The following is a 13,706-nucleotide window of genomic DNA, read 5'->3' on the forward strand; positions in this document are numbered from 1 at the left end:
TCCAAAGCAGGTGTTACAGCCCCTAAAGCTAGCATGTAATTTATTGTTGGTGGGAGTAAAGATTGTCATAATCCCTCCTGGAAAGCAATTTATCAGTATGTTTCTTACTTAGCTAAAAGTAATTTGGAGGCAATGACTAAACAAGAGTTTGGGAGTTAAACACACCTGCACTCCAATCATCTGAGCCTTATTAATTCTGTGAAAGTGAAAGCATGACTCACTCAGTCCTGCCTGACTTTGCAACACTACGGCCTGTAGCCAGCCAGGCTCCTCTGTCCATGTGATTCTCCAAGCCAAGAAGACTGGAGTGGGCTACCATTCCCTTCTCCAAGCGATCTTCCCAACCCAGGGATCGAACCTGGGTCTCCTGCATTGTAGGCAGATTCATTATCATATGAGCCACCAGGTAAGTTATTAATTGTGTGGGCTTACAGCTTTCCTGGGAGAAAAAGGTGTTTGGCCAGAACCACCCTATAAAATACAGTTTTGGAAGATAGCAGTCAAACCAGTTAGATGACTTAATTTGAATCTCCTGAAATAAGTTCTAGGTTCATTTTAACATTGCATGAACTTTCTAAGTACAGGAATGTCGACTTTAACAATTTCAAGTCATATTCAACAGCAAGTAGGAATTTCACAAGATATTTTGCAATAAATTTTGCAGTAAGTGTCTCAGACACAACATGGCTACACTGTTTTGATGAAGATGACTCAACCTCAGACTCCCAGGATCTTTTCAGAGTCAAGTACTATTTTATGAAATCATTACCAACTCCTAGCATCAGGATAAAAGGTCCAAAGACACAAAATTCAAGGCCTGAATAAAAGATCACATTACAAAGTACTCTCAGTGGGGCAGGTATGATATTCAATGTCATAAGGTGATTGGTTGATTTGAAAAAGAAGACAGGAAGACGGGAGAGGGACAGATAGCAAGAAAACTTCAGCCTGGCACCAAAGGAAACAGAAAGATTGTCTTAAGAACAGGATCAAGCCTAGTGAGCCTCTTGGCAGCCAAGATCTTCCTAGTTCCTAAAAAAGGTTTGGCTCCTCAAAGGAAATTTTCCAACAGCCCAAGTCTTACTTTAAGATGGCACGTATGCCCTATTCAGAGCATTCCCTTACCCCATCCAGTGATGTGATGAGTACCAAAGGTTTGGTTCACTGTCTCATTCAGCTGAGCCAAGCAGGTAATCTCAAGGTAGTATCAGGCCAAGTTTCATACATAGGGGTTGTAAGAGTCATTGAAAAGGAGTTCATGATTTGAAACAGCGTTTATCATTACATGAACGTGGTTGCTTGCCAGCATCTTTGTGACTGACTACTTCTGCAGAGTCATCAGGGTAATGGATTAATGACTTCCCAGAATAAGTCTGAGATGACGTACAGACCCACATCATGGAGCGCTCATCCCCAGCCAGAGATCCTCTTCTGCTCTGGATAAAGCAAAAGCCCTGGATGATCTTCTGCTATTATGGGCAGACACATCTGGGAAAAGGAGCCCAGAGGAGCTAAATGACTAACCTACCAGCTTGAGCAACTGCAGGATACTCGAGGTGAAGGCCAATCCCAGTCTCCAAAGGAAAGAAGAACTCAACCCTAAGGTTCCAGGGACACAGTCAGGTCAACTAGCTTCCTAGGACACAGCCAGTAGGAAAGTAATCTCTGTTGGGTTGAGCCTTCATGAGCAGTATTTTACAAGCAGGAGACTGATAAGCCCAGTGCTCCATGAACCTCCTTGTGGGTTTAATCTACTCAGGTTCTCAGCTGCACCAGACCCCTCCAGGACCAGGCACTGGTAGACCTATTTGCTAAAAGGATAAAAACACTGGCCATCTTTTTCTCGCCTTGTCACCAACGTGATCCAGAAAGTACAACAGTAAAAAGAGAAGAGAGGAAAGTTAGGAAACCCTACCAAGGGGAGGATGGAGGGTGACACTCATACTATGTTATCGAAATATACAATACATATAGTGTGCCTCAGAATATCTTGTGGAATATATAAATCGTACTTCAGTTCACACAGAATAACACAGAATATGTATCTAGATGAATTTAATAAAATTATTAGTATTTTCAAGCACTAATATACCTACTGTCCAAAAATTCAAATTATTTCAAATTCAAATTAATTTATATCACTATGTGAGTTTTTTTAAACTGAAGGCAGAAATTTCCAGATTAGCCAGTTTCAAAGGAATTTAGATGGCACATTATAGCTGATAAACACATGTGGAAAATGATCTGTTATTTAATCTCCTTTCTGACAGCCTGTATAGCTCCACATGTAAGAACTGTTTAAAAAATATGAGGTTCTAAATAAATATCTACGGGCTATATTGACATCTGTTGTTACTGAGTCATGAAGTCATGTCCGACTCTTTTGTGACCCCAAGGACTGAAGACCAATAGGCTCCTCTGTCCACGGGTTTTCCCAGGCAAGAATATTGGAGGGGGTTGCTATTTCCTTCTCCAGGGGATGTTCCCAACCCAAGAATAGAGCCCACATCTCTTGCCTTGCAGGCGGATTCATTCCACTGTGCCAGCAGGGTAGTCCATGTTAACACCTACTGTTGTTCTTCAGCTGCTAAGTCGTGTCCGACTCTGCGATCCCATGGACTGTAGCCCACGAGGTTCCTCTGTCCATGGGATTTCCCTGACAAGAACACTGGTGTGGGTTGCTGTTTTCTTCTCCAGGGGATCTTCCTGACTTAGGAAGATTCAGGAATTCAACCCATATCTCCTGCTTGGCAGGCAGATTCGTGAACACTGAGCCCCCTGTAAAGCCCATTTGCATAAAAACAGCTATGATTTGGAAATCCATTTACTGATTTAAGAAGCTATTTGAGATGTGTAGCGAATGTAAATTTCACTTTTGCTGTTATTGTTTAGTCCTTAAGTCCTGTCCGACTCTTTGATACCCCAAGTTCTGCAGCACTCCAGGCTTCCCTGTCCTTCACTATCTCCCAGCGTTTGCTCAAATTCCTGTCCATTTGAGTCAGTTAGTCAGTTAGATGGATGCTATCTAACAATCTCATTCTCTGCCACCCTCTTCTTTTGCCTTCAATCTTTCCCAGCATCAGTCTTTCCCAATGAGCTGGCACTTTGCATCAGGCTGCCAAAATATTGGAACTTCAACTTCAGCATAAGTCGTTCCAATGAATATTCAGGCTTGATATCCATTGGGATTGACTGGTTTGATCTTGCAGTCCAAGGAACTGTCAAGAGTATTCTCCAGCACCACAGTTCAAAAGCACCAATTTTTCGGCACTCAGCAAAGAATGCACTCTTTATGGCCAACTCTCACATCCATCCATACGTGACTATTGGAAAAACCACAGCTTTGACTAGACAGACCTTTGTCGGTAAAGTGATGTCTCTGCTTTTCAATATGCTGTCTAGGTTGGTCATAGCTTTTCTTCCAAGGAGCAAGCGTCTTTTAATTTCATGGCTGCAGTCACCATCTGAAGTGATTTTGGAGCCCAAGAAAATAAAATCTGTCACAGTTTCCACTTTCTGCCCATCTATTTGCCATGAAGTGATGGGACAGATGCCATGATCTTAGTTTTCTGAACGTTGAGTTTCAAGCCAGATTTTTCACTCTCCTCTTTCACTCTCATCAAGAGGCTCTTTAGTTCCTCTTCACTTTCTGCCATAAGAGTGGTGTCATCTGCATATCTGAGGTTGTTGGTATTTCCCCCGGCAATCTTGATTCCAGCTTGGCTTCATCTAGCCTGGCATTTCACATGATGTACTCTGCATGCTTCCATGCCGAGTCACTTCAGTCGTGTCCAACTCTTTGTGACCCCATGGACTATAGCCTGCCAGGCTTCTCTGTCCATGGGATTCCCCATGCAATAAAACTGGAGTGGGTTGCAATTTCCTACTCAGGTGATCTTCCTGACCCAGGGATCAAACCCACGTCTCTTATGTTTCCTGCATTGGCAGGCAGGTTCTTTACTAGTGCCACCTGGGATGCCTCTGCATATAAATTAAGCAAAAAGGGTGACAATATACAGCTTTGTCTTACTCCTTTCCCAATTTTGAACCAGTCAGTTGTTCCATGTAAGATTCTAACTGTTGATTCCTGACACATATGCAGGTTTTTCAGAGGACAGGTAAGGTAGTCTGGTATTCCCATCTCTTTGAGAGTTTTCCAGTTTGTTGTGATCCATACTGTCAAAGGCTTTCATGTAGTCAGAGAAAACAGATGTTTCTCTGGAGTTCCCTTGCTTTCTCTATGATACAACAAATGTTTGCAATTTGACCTCTGGTTCCTCTGCCTTTTCTAAACCCAGCTTGTATATCTGGAAGTTTTTGTTTCATGTACTGCTGAAGCCTAGCTTGAAGGATTTTGAGCATAACCTGACTAGCATGTGAAATGAGTACAATTGTTCAGTAGTTTGAACATTCTTTAGCATTGCTCTTCTTTGGGATTGAATGAAAACTGGCCTTTTCCATTTCTGTGGCCACTGCTGAGTTTTCCAAATTTGCTGACATATTGAGTGCAGCCCTTTAACAGCATCATCTTTTAGGATTTTAAATAGCTCAGCTGGAGTAAATTTCACCAGAGAGTTTTTCTAGGTAACTATAAAAAGTTTACTATTAAAAGGATCCCATAGCTTATTATTGCATTATTATTTAAATTCTATATTAAAATTTACAGTCAGAGTATTAGCTGTTACATAATTTTAATCTCTTGGTTTTTCTTATTCTTGCCTGTTTTATGGTGTGAATTCCAACACTTTCAAATGGAGTTTGGAAATTAATTACAGTTCTTTCATTCATACTGTATCATCTTGTCTGCTATGGTCCAAATGTTTATGTTCCTTCAAATTCATATTTGAACCCCAAAGTGGTACCAGAACGTGAAGGCTTAGTTCATGAGGGTGGAGCCCCATGAATGGGATTGGTGTTCTAATAAAGGAGACCCCACAGCACTTCCATCAGGTGCAGATACAGTGAGAAGGTTCCTGGCATGAATGAAGATGCAGGCCTTCCCTGGACACTAGCTGCTGGCACCTTGATCTTGAACTCCCAGCTTCCAGAGAGTGAGAAATAAGTTTGTCTGCTGTGGGCGTTTGTTAAAGCAATCTGAGTGGACTCAGATACTGTCCTAACAGAGTGAAACCTCTTTCTTCTGAGATACACTAAATGTACTCTAACCCTGGTGAGAAAATAAACAACATAAAAATAAAAATGGAGAGAACCCAAGCAGCAAGAAGCCAAGAAGGCTGAGCCTAGTTTTCATTGATATCTGCTTCCTATGCTTCGCCCCCACTACACACACACACACACACACACACACACACACACACACACACACACACACACACACACACACTCTCTCTCACGCACACACACACACTCTCTCACGCACACACACATTTCTACCCATGTTTTTGGGGAGGGAGGGCAGGTAAATGAAGGATGTGACTCCCCATTTTATGCTTACATGGCGTCTGGATAGTCTTTTGAACAACCGATTTTTTTACTTGTCAGAATTTCAAAACTTTTCAGCCACATCTCTCACTTTCAGGCAAAAATACAAAATGCTGAAAATATCCCAAGGAAATATTATCTAGATTCTTTTTAGAGTAACACCACGGCTTAGCTGACCTGCGCCACCTTTTCCTCTCACAGTTAAGTCTGACTTTTGCTAAAATTCCAAATCTCATTCTATATACTGGTGTTTTGAGGAAGTCACTTAACTTTTCCCAATTAAGCCAGCGTTAAATAATTCCCTTTACTCTTCCCAAAGCACTGAAGTTCACAGTGGTGCGGATTTAAATATACATTGTTATGATTACTCTTTAGCCCTGCTGGAGTCTTAGTCAAAGATTTACAACAGGGACTTCCCTGGTGGCCCAGTGGTTAAGAATCCGCCTGCCAATGCAAGGGGCCCAGGTTCAACCCCTGGCCTGGGAGCTAAGCTCCCACATGCTGCTGGGCAACTAGGCCCATGCACCACAACTACTGAGCTCATACTCTAGAGCCTACAAGCTCCAACTACTAAGCTTGTGCACCACAACACAGACCTACGCAGCCATAAGTAAATTAAATGTTAAAAGAAGATTCACAACATTTGGAGATACACCTTTGCTCCGAGATAACCACTTGTGCCCCATTCCTGACTGTGAGGCAGACATACTTACTCTAAAACAAAACAAAAACCAGTGCTAAGTCAGCACATGAGACCAAGATTGCTAAGGGCACCACTCAGTGGAAGTCAAAATTACTAACAACCAGCAGTGGTGGAACATCACGGGAAGGCTTGGTGGCTTCCAGGATAACTCGGGAAGCCCAGGGACTCCTCAGGGTTCCAGACAGCAAGCAGTCTGGTTTCCAAATTCACGGGACTTCATTATAAGACCTGGCGAGAGGTTATTCTCACCAGGAAGCCTCATATTTACTCATCCCCATAAATATCCCTCATAAAGCCCTGTGGAGACCATACCGTATGTCAGCACACATAGATCTTTTTCTAAACTCTGCAAATGGCTTTAGGAAACTTTACTGAAAGCCTCTAAAGTATGAAGGTGATATTAATTATAGGCCTTTGTGGTTATGATATGGGAAATCCATCCTGAGGGAATCTGTTCTTACAGACCAATTACACCAACTCAATTCACTTTTCAAGCAAGTGAAAAACAGCCTTGCTTTATAGTAACAGTAATGCTCCGAATCTTAGATTTATAACATTCTTCTTCTTCAGAGTACAGAATGTTTCAAGGATGTCTCTTAATTAATCAGAGGACATGGCCTCACTTAATATAATCAACTCCAGTGAAACTCAAGGCCAACGTGCCATGCAACCATGAACCCAGCCCACAGGGCAGACAGACCTGAGCCCGTACAGCACCGTCCCGTCAGGGTGGAGGCGGATCATGCGGTTCTTCACCGTCACTCCATGCACAAATGACTTTTTGTCATTTAAGAAATATGTGTCAGGCACCCAGAGCTGGTCAGCCACTCGATTGTCCAGCGTGAGGTTGAGAGGGATCCCAGAATAGGCGAGCCTTTTATCTCTCCAGTATTGTTGAAAATACATGGTCAAGGTGTAATCCTGGGGGGAAAAAAGAAAAGAAAAATGTAGTTTGTGTTCAACCACAGGCAAGTTTCCTCCACAACTGGCCCAATTCAGGTTGGAATCCATGAGAAATGGGTTATTTTTGGACAGGGTTAGGAAGCAGTGGTTGCTTTCTTGTAAATGCAAACACTGGTTTTAACAGGTGTACATCATGTCTATAAGCACTCTGTTTTATTTAGGTAAGAAGCAGACTAGACAAATTGGCATTTAAGAGACACCCTAAATAAAAGCCAAAAAAAGAAAAAAGTCATCATAAAATTAGAGTGCTGGCAGGGAACCCGGGCATTAGCCTAGGTCCTCCTCCTCCCACCAGACATACCTATGCCTGAGCAGCCAACAACAGGCCAATCCTGGCTACAAACTCTCAGCAGTTTAGATTCTTCCTCTCCTTCCTTCCACCCTCTGCACAGCTGTAAATGGAATCCTCTAGAAAAAACCACCAGTTGGGGACAGGATGACCTGCAGGAGGTCTCTATGCATCACGTGTCGTATTTCCCAAGGTCATTACTACACACTAATCGGGCCCTGTCGTCACCTCTAAAGGAAGATACTTAGAGAAAACAGGTCTAAAGCCGGATGTGGGAGGAGGCACTAGACTAGGTGCAACCCCCACAAAATTAACAGCAAAATAGGCAGGTGACCCCATGTTTTTGTTTTGCAAAGTAGTTAGTGCAATAAGAAAGTGGGTGGGGGGAGATAAATAAGAGGCTAAGCATGGAAGTTCTGCTTTTAAATTTTTATTCTTTTTGGCAATCACTGTTCAAGTCCAGAGTGATCAAGTCTAAAAACCCAGTCATGGTCTTGGGACATCCTGAACCGCATCGTGGAAGGATCCAATCTGAAAATCCAAAGGAGTCAGTAAACTCTCCAGCCAGGGAAGAAGAAATCACTGTTGTTACAGGCAGGAGCACGTGGGCTCCGCACTGGCAGAGCACATTCGCTGTGCAGGCAGTGAGGGGCAGACGGCAAACCAGTTGAAGAGTCTTTCCCATACACGGGTCTCCTGACATCCCATCCAGTTCTTCCCGCCACCTCACAGGGCAGTTCTCAGAGCTGCCCGTGTCACTGACTGTCTGTTGCTGGCCACAAGAGTGCTGGAACAGAGGAGCCTCCAGAAGGACAAAGCACACCTACACTCCTCCCCAGGTGCCGTCACACACAAGGAGGTGACAGAACCAGCATATGCTTCACAACTACAAACAAAGAAAGTTTAAGCCAGAGGGCCCATAAGAAATCAGAGACGGAGAAGCAAAAATTGCAAAAGGCCTGAGGAGCCCTTTTTGTTATATTTTTTTATTCTATTCATACTCGCTCAGTCATGACGGACTCTTTGCAGCCCCATGGACTGTACTCCACCAGACTCCTCTGTCCGTGGAACTAGGCAAGAATATTGGAGTTGGTTGCCATTTCCTTCTCCAAGGGATCTTCCTGACCCAGGGAACAAAGCCAGACCTCTCCTGCATTGAAGGCAGATTCTTTACTGTCTGAGCCACCAGGGAAGCCCTTTATTGAAGCTATACTGCAACTAGAAAGAAAGTTAGCATTTGAGTGGATGTGAAGAAATAGGCATTTTTTCCTGCTAACTTCCATGGCAAAGGTCTGTGCCTGGTATTAATTGTGTGAAGCCCCCATACACACACACACACACACACACACACACACACACACACACACACACACAAAGTCCCACCACCAATTAAAGTTTCTCAGAAAGCAGGTGGTACTGAAGTCTTGGTCAGCTAGACATGAGGCAGGGGAATGAAAAGTCACACAAGGACTGTTGCTTTTACTGAACTGATGAGAAACCCCAAGGAGTACAGTTTTGCTGGAACATCAGGTGAAAGAGGGGGAAAGGATAGAGTGGTGGGCAAGGCTGGACTTCAGCAGTGACCAGAAAGTGGAAAAACTCGAACACTGGCTCCAAAGTCAATGAACACTGAAGGTTTCTAAGCAGCAAGTGACATAATGACGTGTATCAACCACATCTTTTAGTTTTTGATTTTTCATGCTTTAACATGCACCCTCCTCTTGGTGTCTGCTGGTGACAAACTCTCTTTTCAATGAGAGCTGTCTCCTTATCTGTTGGTCTTCTATACCTGAATAATAATAAAACCTATGTTTTAAATTCAAGCTGTGGGTGAGGAAGATCAGTTTTGCAGTGGTGAGTTCAATGGGTAACAGGGATGATGAGCAAAGCCCTCAGTGAGTGGGAGATCCTGTTGGGGGCTGATGAGGGCGGACAGAGAAAAGGGATGTTGGTTAGCAAGCCACAAGCAGCAGGTTTGATGCAGACCCTCATGATGCGGACGGGCCTGTAAAGTTCACAATCATGTCCCATCAGTAAATGTAGGTGATGCATTTTAAGTGAAGCATGCAAAGTTTTGGTGGCATAACAAGACTGAGGTAAATTAGCAGGAGCAGCTAAAGGATTCTCAATTTAAATATAACTCTATGAATTGCCTTCTTTCGAAATAGAAGAGTTTCATCTGTTTCTCCCCTGGTTTCTAAGCCCTCATCCCACGCCCAAATCGTGAAGTCTAGCACCGCTCTGCCATCTCCCTTCCAGCTGGTGCTCACGTGGGCTGCCATGTGGGTGGAGGCGCAGCCATGTGTCAGCTGGCCCTGGGAGCCCAGCTGTCATTCAGCCTGCAAGCTCAGAGCAGGGTCTAACTTTGAGTTCTGCTGCTCTCCACAGCACTAGCAGCACCGCGCAGTTCTGGTCTTGGGTATTTGCTGAGTGACTTGAGGGGACTGAGGTACAGGAGAGCTTAGGAAACACAGGGATAAAAAGTAGCAACACTTCAATGCAAATCTGCTGCATGGGCTGTGCCTTGGAAAGCAAGGGGGCTGGGACTTCAGCGGGACACTAGTCAGCACTTCACCTCATCTGCCTGTAGAGAAAGAAGAGGCAGATGAAGGAATAAAGGCGGATAGAGGAGAGGTGACTGCACAGGTACAAGCCCCCTCTGCTCTCTTGCGCGGTTGTGGGGCCACGGTGCTGACTCCTGGGAGGGGTGTTAGGGAACACTGTTCACACTGCCAGCAGCAGCTAACATGTTTTGACAACAACAAGGGCCAGGCCTTATGCGAGATCATCTTATTTAAATACAAGGCAGGGATTGCTGTTGTTCTCATTACCTTACGAAGAAAGAAACGTTTAGAGTTCATACACTTTGCCTCCCCACCCCTACTTACACAAGCAACTAGGGGAATTGGGATTTGAAGTTGAGGCCGTCTCCCGCTAGGATGGCGCTCTGCCTCTCAGCTCTGGGGAGGTTCCGTGCAGCACAAAGAAACCAGCCCAGTGGGCGAGGTCTGCACAGATGTCCCCGAGAGGGGAGGATGCAGCCATGTAAAGCAGCTTTCTTCAACTCAGTGAAAGTCGCTCAGTTGTGTCAGAATCTTTGTGACCCCACAGACTTTACAGTCTGTGGAATTCTCCAGGCCAGAACACTGGAGTGGGAGGCCATTACCTTCTCCAGGAACTTTTTTCCAACGGGAATAATAAGAATTATGGTACCACTAAAGCCCCTCATCCTGCAGACACTTAGCACAGCTCTCTGTAGACAGGGGCCTTGTGAAGGTCTGTTTCCTCCAAGGAGCAAATTGCTGGTTTCCGGGTTTGGAGTAATCTGTCCTAGATCAAAGAACACAGCCATGAGGAGATGCAATCTGTGTGGACTGGCAAGTCTGCCAGCACTGGATTTTAGTCTGTTCTCAGAAAAAGAAGAGACCTTAAGACTAAAAGCTCCAGGAATCCAGAGATCTAGATGGCAACAGGCTAGAGGGGGAAAGTGGGCATCATGGACTCCTCAGGGAACATAAGGTAGAGGTAGGGAAGTAAGCTTTTGGTCTTTGACCTTAGCACTGGAGGTGGACTCAAGTACAGTCCACCCTGATAGCACTCAGCTTTCTGTTCAGGTCCAAGTCCAACCATTGACTGAGGCTGGCACTGGGAACTTGGGAGGCCCTGATTAAAAGCATTGGTTTCCTAGGAGATGGGATTTAGTGGAGAGAGGACAGGCAGTGACAGGGGACAGGGAAAATCCAAGTGTATCTTCATCCAGATTTCTCCAGGCCAGTGAGAACTGGTACTCTCTAGGGTGTGATGCATAAATGTGAGTTTTGCAGTTTGAGTTGGTTCAAACTATGATAGCTCATCAGGACTTCCCAGGTGGCGCTAGTGGTAAAGAATCCGCTTGCCACTGCAGGAGACACAAGAGACTCAGGTTTGATCCCTGAGTTGGGAAGATACCCTAGCATAGGGAATGGCCACTCACTCCAGTATTCTTGCCTGGAAAATTCCCAGGACAGAGGATCCTGGTAGGCTACAGTCCATGGGGCCACAAAGAGTCGGACACAATTGAGTGACTGAGCATACAAACACAACAGCTCATTAAAATCACTGAGTAAATAAATAGCAGTAAGATACTCTCTGAACTACCTCCTAGATTAATGGATATAAAAACAAAAATAAACAATTAGGACCTAATAAAACATAAAAGCTTTTGCACAGCAAAGGAAACAATAAACAAGATGAAAAGAAAACCCTTAGAATGGGAGAAAATAGCTGCAAACAAAGCAACCGAAAAAGGGTTAATCTTCAAAATATATAAGCAACTCATACAGCTCAGTATCAGAAAAACAAACACCCCAGTCAAAAAATGTGCAGAAGACCTAAACAAACATTTCTCCAAAGAACACATAAAGATGGCCAATAAGCATGAAAAGATGCTCAACATCACTTGTCCTTAGAGATATGCAAATACAAAACTGTAATAAGAGATCACGTCATCCCAATCAGAAGGCCTTCATCAAAATTCTACACACCGTGAGTGCTAGAGAGGGTGTGGAAAATAGGGAACCCTTCTGCACGGTTGGTGGGAATGTAAACTGATACAGCCATACAGAAAACAGTATGGAGATTCCTTAAAAAACTAGGAATAAATCTAAGATACGAGCCAGCAATCCCACTACTGAGCATATACCCTGAGGGAACAATAATTGAAAAAGATACATGTACCCCAATATTCACTGCAGCATTATTTACAATACCCAGGACATGAAAGCAGCCTAGACATCCATCAACAGATGAATGGATAAGGAAGTTTTGGTACATTTTAAGAATAGAATATTACTTAGCCATACAAAGGAACAAATTTGAGTCAGTTGTAGGGAAGTAGATGAACCTAGAACCTCTTCTACAAAATGAAGTAAATCAGAAAGAGAAACACAAGTATCACACATTAACACATATATATAGAACCCAGAAAAATGGTACTGATGAATCTAGTAGAGAACAGACTTGTGGGCACAGCGGGGGAAGGTGAGGGTGGGATGATTTGAGAAAGCAGCATTGACACAGACAGTATAAATGCATATTGACATATACAGTATAGTATACATGTATAGAATGGATAGTTAGTGGGAAGTTGCTGAATAACACATGTAGCCCAGTCTTGTGCTCTGTGATGACCTAGAGGGGTGGGATGGTGGGAGGAGGGAGGTTCAGAAGGGAAGGGATTTATATATATGACTGATTCATACTGTTGTATGGCAGAAACCAAAACAAAATTGTAAAGCAATTTTCCAAATAAAAATTTTTTAAATAATTAGGTAAGATAAAATGTCCACAATATCTCTCTCTCTCCAACCCCTGCCCTTCTCTCCTTTTGTTATAAAAAGCTCATGATGAACTTGGAATAAGCATGAAAAAATATTGAGGAATTATGTTCAAAACAAAGACTCCTTCTTATAAAGAATCTTACAAACAAAAGCATTCAATTAAAGGGCAATTCATGCCTCAGGGCTTCTCTTAGGGATCACAAAGTCCTTTGATAATTTAATGAAGTCAGGGCCCTCTCCATTCTCTCCTTTTTTTACATATGTGTATTAAATCAAACAACAGGAAACACTGAAGTCCAAGGCTAGGGCTATCCTTGCAGGCTTTATACTGCCTTCACGAAGCGGAAGTGAAAGTCAAAGTTGCTCAGTCGTGTTCAACTTTTTGTGACCCCATGGCCTGTACAGTCCATGGAATTCTCCAGGCCATAATATTGGAGTAGGTAGCTGTTCTCTAATCTAGGGGATCTTCCCAACCCAGGGATTGAACCCAGGTCTCCTGCATTGCAGGCAGATTCTTTACCAGCTGAGCCACAAGGGAAGCTCAAGAATACTGGAGTGGGTAGCCTATCCCTTCTCCAGCGGATCCTCCCAACCCAGGAATCAAACCAAGGTCTCCTGCATTGCAGGTGGATTCTTTACAGCAAATACTACTAGGTAGGGCTCTATAAATGAGTAAGTTATTTGTTTAGAATTTGTGTCATATTTTCTCATTGTAAAAACATGACACAAGAGTTGCTGGGTTTCACCCCATATTACAAAATTCCATTTCATATAAAACTCAGAAGCCACAATTTCTGAGTAAGACACGAGCCCAGCCCATGATCCCATGGTTGGGAGTCAGTGTGCTGAGGCAGCAGAGAATGGAGCCGGGAGGGGCAAAGGGGCAGCATACAGTCTGAAGAGGCTGGGAACAAGCATTCTTAAATATGAGGCATTCAAGGACCAAGAATCTGTGCATAGGTGACTGTCCTTCTAAAATCCCCTGAGAATA

The 13,706-nt window shown here is 43.7% G+C and overlaps 1 protein-coding gene across 1 annotated transcript in view; it reads right to left on the bottom strand.

Moving 5' to 3' along the window:
- Nucleotides 1-13,706, bottom strand: part of GABRB3 (gamma-aminobutyric acid type A receptor beta3 subunit) — a 287,955-nt gene that overhangs the window by 79,794 nt on the left and 194,455 nt on the right. The window contains exon 4 of the mRNA XM_018066559.1: nucleotides 6,846-7,066. Coding sequence (XP_017922048.1) covers nucleotides 6,846-7,066 — 221 coding nt within the window. The remainder of the gene's footprint in view (nucleotides 1-6,845; nucleotides 7,067-13,706) is intronic.

This window comes from Capra hircus, chromosome 21 (genome assembly GCF_001704415.2).
Source record: "Capra hircus breed San Clemente chromosome 21, ASM170441v1, whole genome shotgun sequence".
Lineage (NCBI taxonomy): Eukaryota > Metazoa > Chordata > Mammalia > Artiodactyla > Bovidae > Capra > Capra hircus.